Consider the following 21,634-nt stretch of genomic DNA (forward strand, 5'->3'; position numbering starts at 1 on the left):
TTAACTGTGACTTATTTATTAATACTCATTAACACGGTTTTTCAAATGAGAAAGAAAGATAGAGAGAGGGAATAAGAGAGAAAGACGTATGGTAAAGCATAGGGAAGCATTGTAAAGCACAGACAGGTCTGGTAAAGCATAGGGAAGCATTGTAAAGCACAGACAGGTCTGGTAAAGCACAGTGAAGCATTGTAAAGCACAGGGAGGTCTGGTAAAGCATAGGGAAGCATTGTAAAGCACAGAGAGGTCTGGTAAAGCATAGGGAAGCATTGTAAAGAACAGAGAGGTCTGGTAAAGCATAGGGAAGCATTGTAAAGCACAGAGAGGTCTGGTAAAGCATAGGGAAGCATTGTAAAGCACAGAGAGGTCTGGTAAACCATAGGGAAGCATTGTAAAGCACAGAGAGGTCTGGTAAAGCATAGGGAAGCATTGTAAAGCACAGAGAGGTCTGGTAAAGCATAGGGAAGCATTGTAAAGCACAGAGAGGTCTGGTAAAGCATAGGGAAGCATTGTAAAGCACAGAGAGGTCTGGACTGTAACCCTGGGCTTGAGACTCAGCTCAGTGATTTGGATTCCTGAACAGCTTCTTAGTAAAGGTATTATTCAGCATGCCGCCTCACCGTGAACTAATAAGAAAAGACTTTCAGTACCTGGCAGGCTCTTGTGACATATCAGGCGGGTCATTCTATTTACTCCTTCTTCTTCTCCTTGAAGTCGGGTCCATGCCTCTCTCTACTGAATCACTCGTTCCTCAGTTAGCTGGGTTTCTCCTCTGCAACACAATTGAAACAAGTCCGTTGTTAAAGAGTACAGCGCTTCAAATGTCATTATTCTTTCACTTTCTTTAGACCGGCCCCTTATCTTTTCATGCTGTTTGAAATCATCCCGAGCGCTTCTTGTTATCACATTTACTCAAATGCTGGGTTCTTTTTTGGAGACGTCTGTGTTGCTAATTGAGTGCCATGGGAGCATTGTATTTTAAACAATTTTGTATCAATTAAGATTATGTTTCATTTTGAATTATTCATTTTGAACTTTAAATATACAGTTTAATACTAACAGTTACAACAGCACTTAATAGGGAAAAAAAACGATGATCTTTTTGTATGTTTTGTCCAGTTGTTCTGCTTGGATTTTGGTGTATGACCAAATTTATATTCGAGCTTGAGTTTCTCGCACTGTTCATGTCGTTAGGGTTACCCGATTTGCAGTGAAAAACTAAATAAGACGTTCTTTTTCTCCAAGTCACTGACGCAGTACCAAAATAACAGTATTGTGCAGTAAAGAAACAAGGACCAGGGGTCGCAAATGGAGATTAGATAAAGGGGCATTCAGAACAGAAAATAGGGGGCACATTTTTACACAGAGAATTGTGAGGGTCTGGAACCAACTCCCCAGTAATGTTGTTGAAGCTGACACCCTGGGATCCTTCAAGAAGCTGCTTGATGAGATTCTGGGATCAATAAGCTACTAACAACCAAACGAGCAAGATGGGCTGAATGGGGCCTCCTCTCGTTTGGAAACTTTCTTATGTTCTTATGTATTTAACACAATAATAGTTTTACCAAATTATAGTGGAATAGTTGTATGCTTTTGTCTTAGAAAATATCAGTTTACAAAAGCTCCCTTATTTTGAAGACTCCATGTTCACAAGTATGCGGAAGCCCCTTTGGCAGTCGGCATACTCTGACATCATAAGTCACATGACCGGAACCTGCGTGACGTCGAGTTATTTTGCTTAAACATCAATAATAACCGAACAACGAAGAAGAAGAAGCGAAAAGGACGGAAAATACAAAGAAAAAATGATGTAGCCTATCATTGTGATAAGCTGAAATATTGAAGTACCTTGACAAGATGTTTTGCCGGTAGGCAGTTCCGGGCCGTACCGGCTGACTTTCAACTCTGATTATTATTATTATATTTATAGTGTGTTATTATTATTATTATTATTATTATTATTATTATTATTATTATTATTATGGATATAGTTTTATTATCCACTATCCTCAACAATACGAAGTATAAAATCGACTCGCACAAGCGCTCCTCTTCACTGTAGCTGAAGCGAGCTGCGGGTCACATGACACAGGAAGTAAATGTCTTCAAAGCAGTTCCTTGGGTTGGGCAGCAGCTGGTTCATGACGAGAGAGAAACACAGACCTGTTCAGAGTCATGCGAGTCACGAACGACTTTAAATAATCCTGTGTGTGTCTTTATCTCACCTCGCTCGACCCGCTGACAAGTCTTGACAGCCCGCTATTAATAATGAACCGGGGAAATGCTGAGGTTCCCATGCAGCTGTGGAGACATCTTTGTTTCCTCCTCCTTGAAGTCATCTCCGTGTCTGTATCTCCTAAATCACTCGTTCCGCAGTTAGCTGTGTTTCAACTGTGAAGCACAACTGAAATCATTAACGAGGGGAGCACAGAGCACCCCGATATACTCACAGCAGAACAGCCTCCATTCACAAAACCTATAGCAACGCGATCATTAACGAGGGGAGCACAGAGCACCCCGATATACTCACAGCAGAACAGCCTCCATTCACAAAACCTATAGCAACGCGATCATTAACGAGGGGAGCACAGAGCACCCCGATATACTCACAGCAGAACAGCCTCCATTCACAAAACCTATAGCAACGCGATCATTAACGAGGGGAGCACAGAGCACCCCGATATACTCACAGCAGAACAGCCTCCATTCACAAAACCTATAGCAACGCGATCATTAACGAGGGGAGCACAGAGCACCCCGATATACTCACAGCAGAACAGCCTCCATTCACAAAACCTATAGCAACGCGATCATTAACGAGGGGAGCACAGAGCACCCCGATATACTCACAGCAGAACAGCCTCCATTCACAAAACCTATAGCAACGCGATCATTAACGAGGGGAGCACAGAGCACCCCGATATACTCACAGCAGAACAGCCTCCATTCACAAAACCTATAGCAACGCGATCATTAACGAGGGGAGCACAGAGCACCCCGATATACTCACAGCAGAACAGCCTCCATTCACAAAACCTATAGCAACGCGATCATTAACGAGAGGAGCACAGATTTGTACTTTCCAGTAAAATGTAATGTTTCTATATTTCAATCTGTGCCAAACGTCACTTTAAAACCCGTGTATTATGAATGTAAAGCCTAGTCCGGGTCTGTCCCGCGACACATCCGTTTCATTTACACTGTAATGCGGACTCACAGGAACACAATATTTCTACCTGTGCTGAGTGGGAGCTGCACAGGGACTGTGTTTTACGTAACTTCGTTAAACTGCAATAAACTCTCTGTCAGACTTTCTGTGTCCTCACCTCGGACTGAATACATTGCGGAGATGCTGTGGAGCCCACTCAGTACTGAATACATTGCGGAGATGCTGTGGAGCCCACTCAGTACTGAATACATTGCGGAGATGCTGTGGAGCCCACTCAGTACTGAATACATTGCGGAGATGCTGTGGAGCCCACTCAGTACTGAATACATTGCGGAGATGCTGTGGAGCCCACTCAGTACTGAATACATTGCGGAGATGCTGTGGAGCCCACTCAGTACTGAATACATTGCGGAGATGCTGTGGAGCCCACTCAGTACTGAATACATTGCGGAGATGCTGTGGAGCCCACTCAGTACTGAATACATTGCGGAGATGCTGTGGAGCCCACTCAGTACTGAATACATTGCGGAGATGCTGTGCTGCAGCGCCAGGATATACCGGTGTTTACTAACTCCGCCCACTTCTGACATCATTGTCCTATCCTTCCTTATATAGTCCTAGCTCCGCCCCAGTGCTTCGTAAAGCCGACAGCTATTGGCTGATCTCGACACACATCATACAAGAGTTCCGTCAGACTTTCCAACAAGCAAGACTTTCATTTGACGCGCGTTTTATGGAGCCTCGTTATCATAACGTCTCTTATTATCATTAACGCCCGAATTATAATTATACGATTTTAAACCATCAAAAACGAAACCTGCCGAACCTCTGGAACCAGACCGATAAAAAGAAACTCAAAACTGGATGTCAAAAACGGAAGCAAAAGACGAAAAATAAATAAAATAAACTGCAATAAACACACTGTCAACCCTTCTGTGTACATTTCAAAATGATTATTTCTGTGAAGGGAGTGTTCTGTTTTCTGTTAACTGTTACTAAGTAGGCTAAACTAAAAAAAAAGTGCGCTTCAGGTAATAATTAGATTTTACTGCATTATTATTATTATTATTATTATTATTATTATTTATTTCTTAGCAGACGCCCTTATCCAGGGCGACTTACAGGAGTTACAAAATATCACATTACAGATAAGAGCCGTTATAAAAATACAGTCAAATCAGCGGCAAACAGGAGCAAATTCAACTGAGAACAATACAGAAAATAATCACGTTTGAGAGCAAATTCGACTAAGAGCCAGTAGTTTAGGCCTACTGTAGATATTTATACAAAATGTTTTTGTTTGTTTGTTTTTTAACTCAGACAACTCCAGACGTGTCCGGCTTAGAGAGGGACAACTAATTCTGAAGACCGTTTTGAAAGAAATATATTGTTGCTGTGGGGGTGGCTAGAGTCTCAAACTGGGGGTCCATTCACTGGGGCTTGAGGTCTCGGAGGGTCTCTTCAAGCTCCTCTCTGCAAAGACAAGTTTATAATCCTAATGTTAGGATGTTTTTAATATTACACTCTTCAATATCACCGCGACAGCATCGCCCCATGAAATCATAAACACATCGTTACAGTAAAATGATTTCGCGTTGAAATTTCTTTGACGCTGTCATGCTTCTCAGACACTTTGTGTGGTCAAATTGATCACATGACCCGGGAGCCGTTATCACTTATAAAACCTGGCTTTGAGAAGCTTGTCTGGAGACTCCTAACTGCCAGACAGCCTTCCCCGTCCCATTCAAATCATGTGACAGTGTGACCTTTCAACTCTGTGTACAGGCAGAGTTGAAAGGTCAGACTGTTAGATTGATAAGGAGGGGAGACATGTAGAAACACAATGAGAATTTAAAACCGGCTTATCCTCTACGGTAAATCTGCGAGGTATTTTTTAACAAACCTCCTCAGTTTCTCCTCCTTGTACATCGCCTCCAGCTCCTTGTTTTCCCTCCTTAGTCTCTCCAGTTCCTCCTTGTCCTCCGAGCCCCCCTCTGTCTGCTCCTGAGCTTTCCCTCTGTTGATGAGAAACACGCATGCAAATAACCATCATCAAAGACATGTTACTATTCATTAAAAACCCTAAACACAGCTCCCAAGAGAAAGGGCAGCAGTTACTGGGAGAGTCACTGAGGTGCTGGTGCTGCTGGTGAACCTGGACTGGAGTCGTCAGGTATGTTATTAAACTGGAGCACGCATGCCTCTGCAGAGAGAGGAGATAAGACCTGATATTACCTGGCAGGCTCTTTGCTGTTCCTTCTCCTTGGAGTTGGGTTCATGTCTCTCTCTCTTCCAATTCACTCGTTCCTCGGTTAGCTGTGTTTCTGCAGCAGAACTGAAACAAGTCAGTAACTAATGAGTACAGAGCCTCAAAAGATCCTTTCTTTAGACCGCCCCCTTATCATTTCATGAGGTTTCATCATCCCAAGCCCTTCTTATTATTGCTGTTACTCCAGTACTGGGTTGAAATATTTTTTTGGATGAGTCTGCTATTTGTTTGTTTGCAAATTCAAACGAAGTGAATATATAATATATTGTGTAAAACAAATCGCGCCTGTGTTATTGTAGTGTAGCAGTGTGGAGTAGCGGTCAGGGCTCTGGACTCTTGACCGGAGGGTTGTGGGTTCAATCCCAGGTGGGGGACACTGCTGTTGTACCCTTGAGCAAAGTACTTTACCTAGATTGCTCCAGTAAAAACCCAACTGTATAAATGGGTAATTGTATGTAAAACAATGTGATATCTTGTAACAATTGTAAGTTGCCCTGGATAAGGGCGTCTGCTAAGAAATTTATACTAATATTGTAATAATAATGATTAATAAAAGCGACAGAGCGGTGTGTTTTTGTTATTGGTAAAGTGAATCTGGTTTGGTGTGAATGGGATTTCCTTTGCGTCACTTTGCCCCTGTTGTTAATGTAGATTTTGTATCTATACCTGGATATTTGCAAAGCTGTACAGTTTTATAATACAGGGTGCAAGTTCAACATGAATTAAAGAAACACAACTATCTCTCTTGCAATGACAGTCTAACACACTTTTATAAAATGGGTTTCTTCTCTTCATTGGTTTTAATGTAACTTTAAAAATGCTGCTTTTGTATTACTATGTGTACACGGATATTGCTGCTCTAGAAAGAGAGCAAAGAAGAGCGGTCAGAATTATCCCGGGTTTAAAAGGCATGTCGTATGCAGACAGGCTAAAAGAATTGAATCTATTCAGTCTTGAACAAAGAAGACTACGCGGCGATCTGATTCAAGCATTCAAAATCCTAAAAGGTATTGACAATGTCGAGCCAGGGGACTTTTTCAACCTGAAAAAAGAAACAAGGACCAGGGGTCACAAATGAGATTAGATAAAGGGGCATTCAGAACAGAAAATAGGAGACACTTTTTTTTACACAGAGAATTGTGATGGTCTGGAACCAACTCCCCAGTAATGTTGTTGAAGCTGACACCCTGGGATCCTTCAAGCTGCTTGATGAGATTCTGGGATCAATAAGCTACTAACAACCAAACGAGCAAGATGGGCTGAATGGGGCCTCCTCTTGTTTGTAAACTTTCTCATGTTATTTAAATCTGTTATTGAAATGGTCTGACTGTGGCAGTTGTATGCGTGTCATGCTATACAAATGTACTGTGGTTTGTTCTTTTTTTCTTCTCTGTACTGTACACTGCTTTGTGATATTTTTGTATAAAAGGCAGTGTGGTTAAAGTCCAGGTCTTGTAACCAGAAGGTCACGGGTTCAAATCCCACCTCTGCCACTGACCGACTCACTGTGTGTGACCCTGAGCAAGTCACTTCACCTCCTTGTGCTCCGTCCTGCGGATGAGATGTTAAATCAACGTCCTATTGGAAGTGACTCTGCATATAATGCACAGTTCACAGCCTGCCTCTGTAAAGCGCTATGTGATGGTGGTCCACTATGAAAGGCGCTATATAAAAATAAAGATATTATATATAAATAAATAATACATACATAATCAATACTGTGGATACAGACAAGCCCGCTGCAGATCTATTGACTGTGTCTCGACATGAATCTGAAGATGAGAGAGTTTCTGTACAGTATTGCAATTGAATTGGTTTGTACAGCGCTTGTGTTTGAGGGGCGGTGTTCTGAAAATCTGCTCCTCCCCCTCCACATGCGATACCTCAATTGAACAATAGGTAGGTAACTTGCAGAGGCAGAAATGACGCTTCAACATGGGCTAACCTGTGCTTTAAATAAAATGGACAGGTTTTAACCCGCTAAACTCCGGGTAGCTCACCTGGAGAGGCTGAAAGGACCCGTGTTGACTAAGTGTCGTGACTTTACATTATATTCTATTACTATTATACGACCGATAAAACCAAGTACACATAATGAAAACCTCATGAAGCGAGTTTATTATACGAGGAATGCAAACAATTGCACATAAATACGCGTATAAATGAATTCGTTTCCTCATTAAACTCACGCTAACGCTGAAAAAACAAAAGCGAATCACGCATGCGCAGTTTGTGCAAGCAGCACAGATTTTCAAAAACAGCTGCCCTGTGGCGCAGACACCAACGCACAAATCTGATCTGATTAATATTATTACGCGTTTATTTGTGTTATAATTATTATTATTGTTAATTACTGATTTATAAAGCACTGTCCTCAACACTAAAAAACATAAAATCCACTCATCGCAAGCGCTCGTCTTTCCCTGCAGCTGAAACTAACTGCGTACGTGCATGAAATCGAAACCAAGTTTGTTCAAAATCAAACAAGTTGGGCAACAAACTTATTCATCACGACGATACCAAACAGACCGGAACTGACGCTTCCAAGGTACAAAAACAAGGGGTCTGAGTCACTGAAGTCACGAACGACTTTAAACAGTCTAACTCGACAGCCCGCTATTAATAATGACCCGGGGAAATGCTGAGGTTCCCATGCAGCTGTGGCTACGTCTCGTTTTCTTGCTCGTTAAAGTTTATTATCTGAAAACTCCACATTCGTGTTTTTTTAATTTGCAAAAAGCAAAAAAAAAAAAAAAAAAAAAAAAAAACTAGCAAGCTGTAACAATCAATAGCAAGCTGGAGTAGCGAATAGCGAGCTGCAAACCGCTTGCTAACTTCACTAACGCAAACCACAAGCACTTCCATCAGCCAATGGAAGGGCGAGAATAAGAGCCAATCAGAACGCATTCTGTTTGACCAATGAAAATACGGGTAGGCTCGCGGCCCTATTTTCCTCGTGTCCAATCAGAAGGCAGACGGCTCTGTGTGTGTCCGGGATATCCCTGTAAGCGAAATGTCGCGATATCCGTGACGTGTGGTGTTGACTGAAAATATAAATAAAAATGATCTGATCTTAAATGAAAAGAAAGACAAATATCATGCTGTTTGGTTTGGAGAAAATGATGCAAGATACTAGTTCAAATTTCTCTCGTGTTACTTGTAACACCTCAGCATTGGAGAGAGCCGACACTTTTAAATATATAGGGGTTTATATTGACACAACTCTTCAATTTGATAAACCCATTAAAGATGTATGTAGTAAAATTGGAAGGAAGCTTGGAGGATTGTGTGGTCAGCGCCACTGTGTAAGCTTTACAGCAAGGTTTAAATGAGTTACTTGTGTTCCCTATTCTAGACTATAATGATGTGATGTGCGGGTCTGCTAGTGAGGAATCGCTGAAGAAGATCGATACAATGTGTAACAGGATGTGTATCTGTGTGCTCCCGTGTACTCCGCTAGCGCATCACTGCAGCGCGTATTCTACATTAAACTTGCGATCGCCTGCTAACACAAGGAATTAGCACTGGAATCGGATTCTCTTTAAAGGGGCACACAACACATTACCAGTTTATTTAAACAGCTTGTTTCTGAGTTTCCCTGTAAATACAGCCTATCGTAATGTCTGAGACACACAATACTTTAATATACCGTCTGGAAAAAGTGCTGCGGGAAGAAAGTCTTTCGTTTTGTTCTGCTGCTACAGACTGGAAGCTGTTACCCGCAGGACTGAGACCTGACATCTCCTGTGGGAATTAAAAAAACAAACCCTGTCGTTCTAGTGCTTAAACAGGCTTGTGTGTGTGCTGTGTAAATCTGATGTGTACTTTGTGTATTGTCTTGTCATTATGCGTTTATATTATTTTTATTTTTGAAACCTGTAACCTGCTGCTGTTATTTCTAGCACGCCTTTGTAAACGAGCTACTTGTAGCTCACATGGCCTTCCTAAATAAAGAATTAAAAATCAAATAAATAAATAATAAAGAGCGCGTCACGTTTACGGTTATAACCGCACTGAAATATACTGGCTTTAAAACAAGAAAAGACAACCGATGCAGCTGCGCAGCAGAGACAAGAGAACGAGGCAAGCGCGTTTATTGTTTGGAAAGGAACTGTAATGTTATTACTGCCATTAAAAGCTAAACGCGTTATATTACCTCGTTATTGACTAAAGTAATATTATTACAGTAAGGCGTTACTAAAGTAACGAGATGCCGTTCAAACCGTCATCACAAACATACGTGTAACAGAACATTCCTTAATTTTACATGTTATAGATTTGGGGCTAAAACACAAAGTCAGACTCTTCAGCCCTGATATTAAACAGTTGTTAATATCAGTTGTTTAATTCCTAATCTTAATATTGTAATATTTGTTGGGGGATTTAGAAACAGTTTCATAGAATATCTGATTCGGCAGTTTCTACTCCCCCTGCTTGTCTAGACCTGGCCTCAGTCCCAAACCCCGCCTCTCAGAGCTTTACACAACTCCAGGAAATCAGCGCAGTGAAGTTTCGTTTCTTGTGAAATCGTCAGTCTCTCTGTCTCACTGCAGCAGAAATGGCTTCAAAAGTATGGTCAGAGGATCGGTTTAGCTGTCCAGTATGTCTGGAGATATTGAAGGACCCAGTCACTATTCCATGTGGACACAGTTACTGTATGGGGTGTATTAAGAACTGCCTGGATCAGACTGATCATACAGGTGTCTACAGCTGCCCCCAGTGCAGAAAGACCTTTACCCCAAGGCCTGATCTGTGCAGAAACACCATGCTGGCCGAACTTGTGGAGGAATTAAAGAAGTCAGGACTCAATCCTCCTCCTGCTCAAAGTTATGCTGGACCTGGAGATGTGCCGTGTGATTTCTGCACTGGGAGAAAGTTCAAAGCTGTGAAATCCTGTTTGACGTGCCTGGCCTCTTACTGTGAAACACACGTCAAGCCTCACTATGAGGGGGCTGCTTTCAAGAGGCACAAGCTGATCAATGCAATTGGAGATCTGGAGCAGAAGCTTTGTGCTGAACACCAGAAGGTTTTAGAGGTCTTCTGTAGAACCGATCAGACGTGTATTTGTGTGTTGTGTATTGTCAAGGAACACAAGAACCATGACACACTCTCAGCTGAGGCAGAAAGGAGTGTGAAACAGGTAAGGGTTTGAACCATTTCCTTGTAGCTATCCTAGAAGATAAGAATTCCCAGGGATATTTAACATGTCTGTTTACTAGGTTATACAGTTTCACATTAGATCAGATTTTAATTGTATATTAAGAGCTATTTAAAGATCCCTAGTTTTTTAATTGCTCTATCTAAACTATGATGTACTACGATGTATTTCAGGGTGTAACAGGGGCGTTGTTATGGGTGTGGCTATCGCTGATTGACAGGAGAGACACAGGAGGTTTTCTTTGATACAAAAAACACAAAACATTCAAAACAAAACACTGCTCGAAAACAACTAGAAAATAAAAGATGATCAAACAAGAAAGGAGGTCCCGCTCCAGGAACAGCCTCCCTGACACCTCCTCTCTAGACTTGGATAGGATTAAAATCCTGGATTTGAATATGCCCTGCCATATCTAGCACACACTTGATTGGCAAAAACTTGATTTACAATCAAACAAAATCACACTATTTACACGTGCAGGACCTCAGCCCTGCCTCACAGGGTAAGAAGGATTTGTTCAGCTGTTTTGTGGTGCATTGGAATTTGTAGTGTAAAATTAGCATGATTTATATTCCTAGTGTTTTTATATGTATCTTGTGACTTAATAAAATCATAGATCAGTTTCATTGTTTAAGATATTATAGTTTAATTGGTAAAACTGTATAAAAATGACATTCCCAGCAAAGACAAGCACATAATTTAAAAAACAAAAAAATGACCAAGATTAATTGAGAGGAACGTGAAGTTACAGCGAGAACTGCCAGTGACTCTCTCTACAGCACGGATAGTTTACGTGTTTTCAGGGTATTGGCGCAGCAAAAGTAAATCAGACGAAAGCACAATTCCACTTTTAATTTGTAGTTCCCAACACTCTTATGTGAAATGTAGAAAACAAAGTAAATCCCTGTCATACAGTAAGAGAAACACGTCGCCAAAGGAAGGTAACAATGTCCATCTCCTCCTTCTTCTTTTCGTGTTTTATTTATTTATTGTTTTATTTTTTTTGCAGACCCCAGGCACTTGTATCCACACATATGTATATTACAAGACATCCGAGTTTAATGACAATTAATGTATATTGTCGGCATGTAAATATACTGGGGAACACACTTATTGTGATGTCTGTATCATTTATATTAAAATATTTATTGATATTTTAAATGAACTAGTCGCACGCATCGCAGGCAAAAAGAAAAAGAAAAAAACCCCCGTCCCTTTTATCCATGCATATGTATATCTGAAACAAAAACACATTGGAAACGTGAAAAAATGCCAACTTATCAAAAGTGCCCGGCCATTTAAAGTGGAGATATCAAAAACACAAGCCAAGTTTCAAGAAGCCATTGGGGCAACCTTGACCCCCACCGTTTAGAAGAATTGTTTTTTATTGGTAAAGTGTTAATCTTTTTGTAAACATTTTTGTTTATTTTAATTATGATGGCTCAAAGTCAGTAGAGGGCATAACTCAAATCCAGGTAGCTGAATTTGATACACTTTTACATGATTAAAACACATATGTTTAAGTTAGTTAAAAACAAAATGTAATAATCTATTTGGGTTTTTGTTTGTTGAAATCTACAATTTCTTTCGCTGACCCTACTAGTCCCCTCTTTCCTTTGCTCTCTTCCACAGTGAAGTCCTTCTGCTCACGGGCTCATTCTTCTGGGGATGTTGTGTGTTTAGGCATTTTTACATTTCTTCACAATTTTCAATTCTGTTTTAAATTCCACGAGTGTGTGAATCCTCCCTATTGAACTGTAATATAGCTTTAAATCCGACGAGCAAGAACAACCCTCCGATTCTAATTGTAATCTCGTTTTAAATCTCACAAGCGTGTGCAATCCTCCAATAGAAATGCAGGAATGTGCTGCCACTCAGTTTAAAGTATTCAGAATGAATCAATGATAGATTCAAGTCAGGAAGGAGGTTCATTGTCTGACTGCGCTGGGAAAGGTTGTTATTTATTTATCAATTTATAGTTTTTCTTCTTAGGTTTTAGGTTATTTTATTGTATTTTTTCACATGGAAAGGGATGAAGTCAATGTGAATTGAGTAACCATGTCCAGTGTTTGTCTGGTGTTTATTGGGTATACACTGATTTCATTGTTTTGTATCAGGGCTGTTTTATCTGTGTTTATCAGATAAAACCAGAAATCAGAAGCTCTAAATATCCAGTTTCCTAGGTGCTTCACAAAACAAACATGTAACACATGCTAGATCAGCCATCATTCACTGTTACTAGAATGAAACAGTACCATCTAGTGGACAGCTACTGTGGATCAAGTGTCCTTTTGTATTGCTGGCAGCTGTGCACTAGATGGTGTTGTATCTTACTACTATACACACATGTTGTCTGATCTAGTCTGTGCTACAGATGTCTATGGAGTGCAACTGGAACTGAAGACAAAATATATTCAAGAACAACTGAGAATTATTACAAACATTGTAAAGAGGTAAGGGGTACAAGAAAATAGAAAATATATATAAACTAAATGATTCTGTCAGTTTCAATAGCATACTTAAACAGTCCTGTGATGGGTGTGAAAGGATATCACTCAATGCCTCATCAGAAATGTCACTGTGTCACTGTGTTTCTACACAGAAGCAGCTGGGAGAGACACAGACAGAAATACAACAGAGAATCCAGGAGAGACTGAAAGAAATTAAGGAGCTGAAACAGGCTGTGGAGTCACTGAAAGTGGGTATTAACAAGAGGGGGGTATTATTATTATTATTATTATTATTATTATTATTATTATTATTATTATTATTATTATTATTATTATTATTATTATTATTATTAACAGATGGACTGGAACACATCTACAGAAGTTTACTGTCTATGCCTGATATGTTGTTGATATCAATTCTAACCATGTCTCCTCTACTGTGTTCTTTCACTCAGAGATCTGCATGCACAGAAATAAAGGAAAGTGAGAAGATCTTTACTGAGCTGATCCGATCCATTGAGAAGATCCACACTGAGGTTATTGAGCTGATTGGAGCTAACGAGAAGGCTGCAGTGAATCAGGCTGAAGGACGCATGAAGAAACTGGAGCAGGAGATTGCTGAGCTAAGGAGGAGAAACGCTGAGCTGAAACAGCTTTCAGAGACAGAGGATCACATCCATTTTCTACAGGTAACATCACTGCTTGTTAGAAAATCTCAAGTCCATAACTGGGACGGTTTCAGACAGACCTCTCCAATTGAATGAATCCTTGCTTTTCCCCAGGAATGTTTTGGACCCCATTCTGTTTCACTGAAAACTCCTTTTCTCCACTTTCCTGTTGTAGAATTTCCAGTCTCTCTGTGCCCCTCCTGAAGCTGGAGACTTACCCAGCATTACTGTCAATACAGACATCTCTTTTGGGGCTGTGAGGAAAGCTGTATCTGAACTTAAAGACCATATTGAGGACTTCTGCAAGGAGAAATTAGTCAAAATAACCACAACAGGTTGGTGTGAAATAGATTCCTTCGGTAGAGATTTCTCAAATAGACCATGGCTTGAGGAGGGACAGGACTTGCAAGACATTAATAAAGACCTCTTGCAGATTGCTGGCTATATGAATATTGCATCAGGGAGGAGGGAGGCAGCAGGGAAGAATGTGCAGGGAGCAGGGTAAATGGAGGAGGGAGCATGGGAGAGACAGGAAGGAGGAGGGAGGACCATGGAGGAGGGAGCAGAGAAGACAGAGCAGGGAATAATGAATTAGACTGGAGGGAGCAGGGTGCATGCAGGGAGGTGGTAGGAAGGAACAGGGAGGAGAGAGCATGGAGGAGGAAGCATGGAGGACAGAACAGGGAGTGATGAAGCAGGGGGAGGGAGTGATTTTAAGATGGCCAATGACTGTTTGAATTTGGGAGGAGACAGGAGGGAGCAGGGAGAAGAGAGGAGGGAGCATGGAGTGATGTGAGGATGGAGCAGACAATGACTGTTGTATGATTGAGGCACAAGGGTGTCCTAATATGGACACTGTACTGTTGGGCAAAGATATGTGATGGAGAGGAAGGAACACAAGACTCCAGTGCAGTGGCAGACGTGTTCACATTGACTTTGGCTGCTGCACCGATACAGAAGTAATACATATTCATTGTAATCATGAACATCTTGAAGTACGGATTTTTACATCCTGAAATGCCGTGAATAAGCCTTGTTTCTTTTCAGATTGCTGTTTGGTGTCTTGTGTGTGTTGTGTATTAATCCACATGTTTCAATTCTATTTCTCTCTTTTTTTCTGCCCAGTGAATGAAGTTGCAGTTTACAGTCTGCAGGCTCCAGAGCCAAGGAACAGAGCTGGGTTTTTAAAATGTAAGTCTGTTTTCACTGAAACATTTGATTGAAAGATGTGTCACTCCATTGTGAGAAGAGCTAACACTACAGAACAGGGAGGGGTGGAGCTTGAGGGCAGCAATTATTATTATTTATTAGTAATTGTGAAGCCATTAATCTACACTCCTCTCCATCAAGTATTGGTTCAGATGAATACATGCAGGGAGGAGGGAGCAGGGAGGAGAGAGCATGGAGAAGATATCAGGGAGCAGGGAAAATGGAGGAAGGAGGAGGGAGCACTGTGGAGGGAGCAGGGAGGAGGGAGCAAAGAAGATTGAGGCGGGAGCATAGAGGGAGAAGGGAGGAGGGAGCAGTAAGGGCGCATGGATGAGGAAGCAGGGAGGAGGGAGCATAGAGGGAGGAGGGCGCAGGGAGGAGGGAGCAGGGAGGAGATAGCAGGGAAAAAGGAGGAGGGAGGATGCAGAAGGGAGCATGCAGGAGAGATGGGGGAGCAGGTGAATTGTGTGAATTGTGACAGGAGTTAAATTAGGTGTGATCCTTCATTTTCCATTTTAAACGTTATTCAAATGCGTTTGTCTCTAGACTGATGTGAACTGGAGGAACGCTAATCAAAGTTTATCAGCGTTTATATTTATGTCATGTAAACTAGATAACTCCTCTATTCAGAAGAAGCTTCTTTTTATACATGGGATATAAAAAAAGAAAAACTGTTTCATGTAAGATATAGCAAAGTTATATTTTGAAAAACCACGATGTGAAACAAAACAGAGCACCGAAATGACACATTTTTGCATTGTCGTTGAGACACTAATGACTCAATAATCATCAATTGAATTTGTAAAGGGGAGGAGAAAAGGACACACACTCTGCCTATCACACACACACACACACACACACACACACACACACACACACTGCCCCATGCAATATCTTTATAATCTCTGCTGAACTCCATAAAGAATTGTATTTAAAATAGCAACCACTTTGATAACGTGAACACAGCTTAAAATAAGGTTTGCATTGTGTGAGACAGTACAGAGAAAACCGCGATTGCTGTGGACTGTACTAGGAGTGATACGAGACTGCAACCAAAGAGAACACTTTGAACTTGTAACTTAAAAACAGCACGTTCCCTTTCAAGCACGAAATGGGTATCAACCCCTTTAAAAAATAAATAAATAAAAATACATTTAAAAAAAGAAACTCTTCTGATAATAAGCTGACGTTTCCTGTAGTTTTTCAGGTGTTGTGGAGCTGAATTCTTCTTCTCTGCAGAGTGACATTCCTGTTTTGTTTTTGTTTTGTTTTTCTGTCGTCAGGGTTTCCGTGGGAATTGTTAGGGAGCGTGTTAAAATGACGCGCTTTCACATTTCTATTTTTCCATTTCTGTGTTCACGGGTTTGTTCTGAGGGTGGTTGTGTTTGCTCACATTTCTGTGAACCCTTTTTGTGTGAAGTGGATTCCCTTCAGTCCGAATCAGAGTGTATTTCAAAGCCCGTTGGTGCGGGTCCGGGTGATTTTTCGGGTGTCCGGTTTCTCCATGTTCGCGGTGACTCCCTCATGGAAATGCAGCTCTGTCCTCAGATGGGATGCGGAGCGGCTGTTGCCGAGGTGGTTCCGATGTTGGAAACGCGGGTTTCTCTTGGATTGATCAGGGAGGGCTGGACGGGTTTCTTTATCAAGCGCTCCCGAGAGGATTGTGGGATGTGCTGCTGTTTAATATAACGTTATAACTACATTAATAACATACCCGTACAGACACCTTACAGTACGCTGCTGAAGAATAAGAATCACACGAAGCTGAATAATGTATAAAGAGATATTAAAAATAAAACATGTCTATATATGTTCGTTGCTGTGAGGGCAGATTCACATCCCAGCGCTTTGGTATCTCTGGGTTTGAAACGGCGCTCCATAAGTGTAACACCAATTAATAATAATAATAATAATAATAATAATAATAATAATTAGTTTTATTTATCAGTGATATAAAAACATATTATTATTTCTATTCTGTGTGTGTGCGCGTGTGTAAACATTATTTTTTAAAACTATAATAACGTTCCACTGCGGCTCTCAGTGATGACGTTTCATGATTGCTTCAGCTCACATTCAGCAGGTTCTTCAGGCTGTGTGACTGACATTATAATCTGACCAATAAAAACGCAGAAAGGGTGGAAACGGTTGTATTGGCTGATCGCACCAAAACACCAAAAATAACGTCTGATAGCTGGAGGAGCAGGGTGCAGGGAGGATGGAGTAGGGAGAAGGCAGGAATGAGGAGGGAGGAGGGAGCAGAGTGGAGGGAGCATACAAGAGGGAGAAGGAATCATAGAGCAGGGAGGAGGGAGCAGAGAGGGGGAGGAGGGAGGATGGAGGAGAGAGCAGGGAACAGGGACTGGTGAAGCAGGGAGGAGGGAGTGATTTGAGGACAGCGCACACAATGACTGTTGTATGTTTCAATTCTATTTCTCTCTCTTTTTTTCTGCCCAGTGAATGAAGTTGCAGTTTACAGTCTGCAGGTTCCAGAGCCAAGGAACAGAGCTGAGTTTTTAAAATGTAAGTCTGTTTTCACTGAAACATTTGATTGAAAGATGTGTCACTCCATTGTGAGAAGAGCTAACACTAGCAGAACTGGGAGGGGTGGAGCTTGAGGGCAGCAATTATTATTATTTATTAGTAATTGTGAAGCCATTAATCTACACTCCTCTCCAACAAGTATTGGTTCAGATGAATACATGCAGAATGACTGGGGGAGGGGCATTTGTTGCCTGTTTTTCCACTCAGACCTTTCTCTCCCTAAATATCTTGGTATCCCTGAATAGATAATCATCCCATCTTTTAATACATGTACAATGCATGTGAAACCAGTTGTGGGGTAAAATGAACAGCTATCCCTCCCAGTCATCCTGTGCTGGTAGTAAATGTATATTGCAGTATCACTGCACTTGTGGGATGGATTGCTCATTAAAGTATTAGACAGATATTTGAAGAGTGGATGATATTCTATTGAAGATATTTAGTAAGCAAGGGGTCTGAGTTGGGAAAATTGCATTCCCTGAGGAGGGAGCAGGGAGGATGGAGGAGGGAACAGGGAGGAAGGAGGGAGCATACTGGAGGGAGCAGGAAGAAGGGAACAGGGAGGAGGGAGCATAGAGTAGGGAGGAGCATGGAGGAGGGAGCATGGAGGAGGGAGCATGGAGGAGGGAGCATGCAGGATGCAGGAGGGAGGAGGGAGCATACAGGAGGGAGCATACTGGAGGGAGGAGAGAGCATGCAGGATAGAGGAGGGAGCAGGAAGGAGGATGCATAGAGAGAGGAGGGAGCATACAGAAGGGAGGAGGGAGCATACTGGAGGGAGGAGAGATCATGCAGGAAGGAGCATAGAGGGAGCAGGGAGGAGGGAGCATAGTGGGAGGAGAGAACAGGGCAGAGGGAGGAGGGAGCATAAAGGAGGAAGGAATGAACATAGAGGAGAGAGCAGGGAGGAAGGAGCATAGTGGAGGGAGCAGGGAGCATAGAGGAGGGTGCAGGGACTGGTGAAGCAGGGAGGAGGGATTGATTTGAGAATGCAGCAGACAATGATTGTTGATTTTTTCAGTGATTTGACTTTTCTAACCTGTCTCTCCTCTACCCGTCCTCTTCTCTTCAATCAGATTCCTGTCAGCTCACACTGGACCCCAACACAGCGTATAGAGAGCTCTGTCTGTCTGAAGGTAACAGAAAGGTGACACTGAGGAGAGAGACCCAGCGATGTGCTGATGATCACCCTGAGAGATTTGACCGCTTTGCCCAAGTGCTTTGCAGAGAGGGTTTGTCTGGGACTCGCTGTTACTGGGAGATTGAGTGGAGTTGTGGGTGGGCTGATATAGGAGTCACATATAAAGGAATCAGCAGGAAAGGAGGGGATCGTTACTGTAGCCTAGGACTCAATGACAAGTCCTGGAGTTTGGTCTGCTCTGGTTCCAGTTACACTGCCCAGCACAATTACAATCACACTGCAATAACTGCCCCCCACTCCCCCAGAATAGGAGTGTATCTGGACTTTAATGCCGGCACGCTGTCCTTTTATAGCGTCTCTGACACAATGACCCTCCTGCACAGATTCCAAACCACATTCACTGAGCCGCTCCATCCTGGGTTTTGGCTTTGGGGTTATGATTCCACTGTAACAATCTGCCAGCTGAACTAGACTGTTTTGTGTTGTAAGAAACCCTTTGTATTGAACTCCCTGTCTGTCCTCTCCACTCCTCGGGTGAAGGGAATGTTCAATCTGACACAACTTTGGATGAACGTTAGGGGGTAAAACGGCGCCACCTGCAGAGCGAAACGAGGTGAATTATTTGTTTTTACACTTGGGGCCCAGGCAGCCTCTTTTACAGTTTAATCTGTCAAGTTAGTGTTTTGTAATTGTAAACACTCACAACTGGACAGTATTTATTGATTGCAAACACATAAATAGCAGCAAGTGGCAGACTTAGTTGGCATCTCTGCACAGTGCTAAAATTCCCACAGCAAGTACTGATAAGTATCTCTTCAGGTGATTGTAGCTCACTAAATAATTCCACAATGTGTTCCTATATTGCACTTCCATTGGCTAAATAGGACTCAAATGTGCAGGTTTGAAAAACATGACGGGCAAGATTCTCAGAAAACCATGTTTTTGTTTCAAATTGGACTGTCTATCAAATGGATATTTATAGATATTTATAGTATCCAGCTGAACTATTTGGGATTTAGGTGCATCTGGTAAATCTATAAACCCTGGGGTTTCAAACATACCTTTATACAGCAAGCAATAGGTACAAGATGCCTTTTGCTCATGTTATTATAATTTTGTAAATTATCTCTTTGGATTCCTGAAATGTTTGGATAATTACCCTAAAGAGCATTTAATCTGATGCATCGGGTCTATTCATTAGGCAGTTCAAAGTTTCAATATTATAATTGTTTGCTTATTTTAACAATAATGTGAGTGAAATATCATCACAAGAAAGAAGACATTTCCATGGATATCGTAAATCACAATCAAATTGCATTACATGTGCAATCTGCCCACAGTGGAAAAGCAGAAACGTGTTTTAAGCTTGGCCTTTGTCGCCCTCTTCAGGACAAACTCTGCAGCTGCGCAGAGCTTGATTGAAAGCAATTATTTTCCCTTGGTGTGGTTCCATTGGAAATGTAGGGCTTTATTCACACAACCTTCAGGACTGTTCCAAGCACTGTTCTGTTAAAGACTCTTTATGGTTTAAATCAAGTTGTTTAGAGAGGGGGAGCAGTTTGTTATTTATTAATTTTATTGTGTATTATTATTCAAAGCACTGTTTAAGGTCAACAATCTTTATAATCAGGTTTTAAATTAAAACCAAAACATGAATGTAAAGAAGCACCATTTTAATAAGCATTTGTGTTTCTGTACTTCAATTGATGCAAACCTTTTTTTCATGTACTTTTTCTTTAAATGTTTTGTAAAGTTTTAATGTTCAATAAATGTTTTGTTCTGCGCCTACTTCTGAAATGAGCATAAACTAAGTGGACTGTCAACAGCAGCTGCTCTCGGGAAACGTGAAGTGAACAAAAAAGCTTTGGAGAAAATGTTAAACACACATAAAATATATTCTACTATAACAATGACCACACAGTGTTGCTTTAACTAAACTATACCAGCAGACCAGCCTATTTCATACAGGTCTTTGTAACTAAACAATACCAGCAGACCAGCCTATTTCATACAGGTCTTTGTAACTAAACAATAACCAGCAGACCAGCCTATTTCATACAGGTCTTTGTAACTAAACAATACCAGCAGACCAGCCTATTTCATACAGGTCTTTGTAACTAAACTATACCAGCAGACCAGTCTATTTCATACAGGTCTTTGTCCAGTGACTGCTGGGTCTGATGTAAGAAGAAAAAAAACAGAGCGATTCAGCCTATTGTATCTTTCAAAGGTTTGCCTGCCAGTTGAAGGAGCCAATGGTAGCAGGGTAATACTATTGTGAAGCTGCTCAAAGAACACTACAGGTACAGTCCTGAATCCTCCCAGCTGTTGAAGCTCCGTGAAGCTGCCCCCCTACAAACAGCACAAACGATGAGTCATATATCATGCGTTTGTGCCGTTGAAACAAACGTTTGTGCTGCTATAGTTTTTAAGATTTTAACGATTTTTTTTTAGGGCAGTGACGTCACTCAGCCCCCCTACAATGTGACGTCACTCAGCCCCCCTATAATGTCGGAATTGAACCAAACCTGTCTCATTCGTTTGTGCTGCAAAATGAACGTTACTGCTGCTTTCCTTCAATATGTATTGACACTTCTTCGATAAGAATGTGTCACTCGGTAAGCGACGCTGCTTACACAAGTGAACACCAACAAAATAAATATGAATAGCAGTGTAATGAATCTGAAACACGTGTACACTGAGGATGCACAGACAATGCTGCGATATTTTTGCTTTTTGTTCATCTCAAAATGTTCAAGTTCTACTTATTATTCAGTCCTCTTGCCAGTACATTATGAATACTGATATTCCGTGAAAAACCCCAATATGTACAATTACTCCCCTAGTGCTGTTTACACGCCTTTTCTTAAAGGGATACTCTGGAAACACATCACTAACCACCTGACCTATAGCACTAACGAATGGTATTATTATTATTATTAGTATGTACAAAACAACAAGGCATCGTGTAACACTAGTCACAGTACAGTATGGGGTCGAGGGGTTTTACTGTGTAGCTGTTTGTT

At 41.4% G+C, this 21,634-nt stretch overlaps 1 protein-coding gene and 1 long non-coding RNA gene across 4 annotated transcripts; one reads left to right on the forward strand and one right to left on the reverse strand.

The window, feature by feature from the left end:
• Positions 1-4,228: 4,228 nt before the first annotated feature.
• On the reverse strand, positions 4,229-8,277 carry LOC131723147 (uncharacterized). Of its 3 annotated transcripts, none has more exons than XR_009320134.1 (4): positions 7,147-8,277; positions 5,405-6,480; positions 5,073-5,186; positions 4,229-4,642 (listed from the first exon to the last, which is right to left on the reverse strand). It is a non-coding gene; the product is annotated as an uncharacterized LOC131723147 (long non-coding RNA). The 3 variants fall into 3 exon arrangements; XR_009320135.1 differs by having other exon boundaries at positions 4,238-4,642; positions 5,405-5,504; positions 7,147-8,264; XR_009320133.1 differs by lacking the exon at positions 7,147-8,277 and having other exon boundaries at positions 4,237-4,642; positions 5,405-7,128.
• A 1,619-nt stretch (positions 8,278-9,896) lies between these two features.
• LOC131723103 (tripartite motif-containing protein 16-like) lies at positions 9,897-20,396 on the forward strand. The gene is made up of 7 exons (XM_059016512.1): positions 9,897-10,578; positions 13,199-13,294; positions 13,502-13,735; positions 13,890-14,049; positions 14,840-14,905; positions 17,381-17,446; positions 18,544-20,396. The coding sequence occupies exons 1-7, from the start codon at positions 9,997-9,999 to the stop codon at positions 19,077-19,079; spliced, it is 1,740 nt and encodes a 579-aa protein (XP_058872495.1). The 5' UTR covers positions 9,897-9,996; the 3' UTR covers positions 19,080-20,396.
• Positions 20,397-21,634: the final 1,238 nt, after the last annotated feature.

This window comes from Acipenser ruthenus, chromosome 53, assembly GCF_902713425.1.
Source record: "Acipenser ruthenus chromosome 53, fAciRut3.2 maternal haplotype, whole genome shotgun sequence".
Taxonomy (NCBI): domain Eukaryota; kingdom Metazoa; phylum Chordata; class Actinopteri; order Acipenseriformes; family Acipenseridae; genus Acipenser; species Acipenser ruthenus.

Bases quoted from the DNA above. Each gene is read 5' to 3' on its own strand.
- LOC131723103 (XM_059016512.1), top strand. From the start codon at position 9,997: ATGGCTTCAAAAGTATGGTCAGAGGATCGGTTTAGCTGTCCAGTATGT. The intron at 10,579-13,198 runs GTAAGGGTTTGA...GTTTCTACACAG, and splicing joins CAGAAAGGAGTGTGAAACAG to AAGCAGCTGGGAGAGACACA. The intron at 13,736-13,889 runs GTAACATCACTG...TTCCTGTTGTAG, and splicing joins ATCACATCCATTTTCTACAG to AATTTCCAGTCTCTCTGTGC.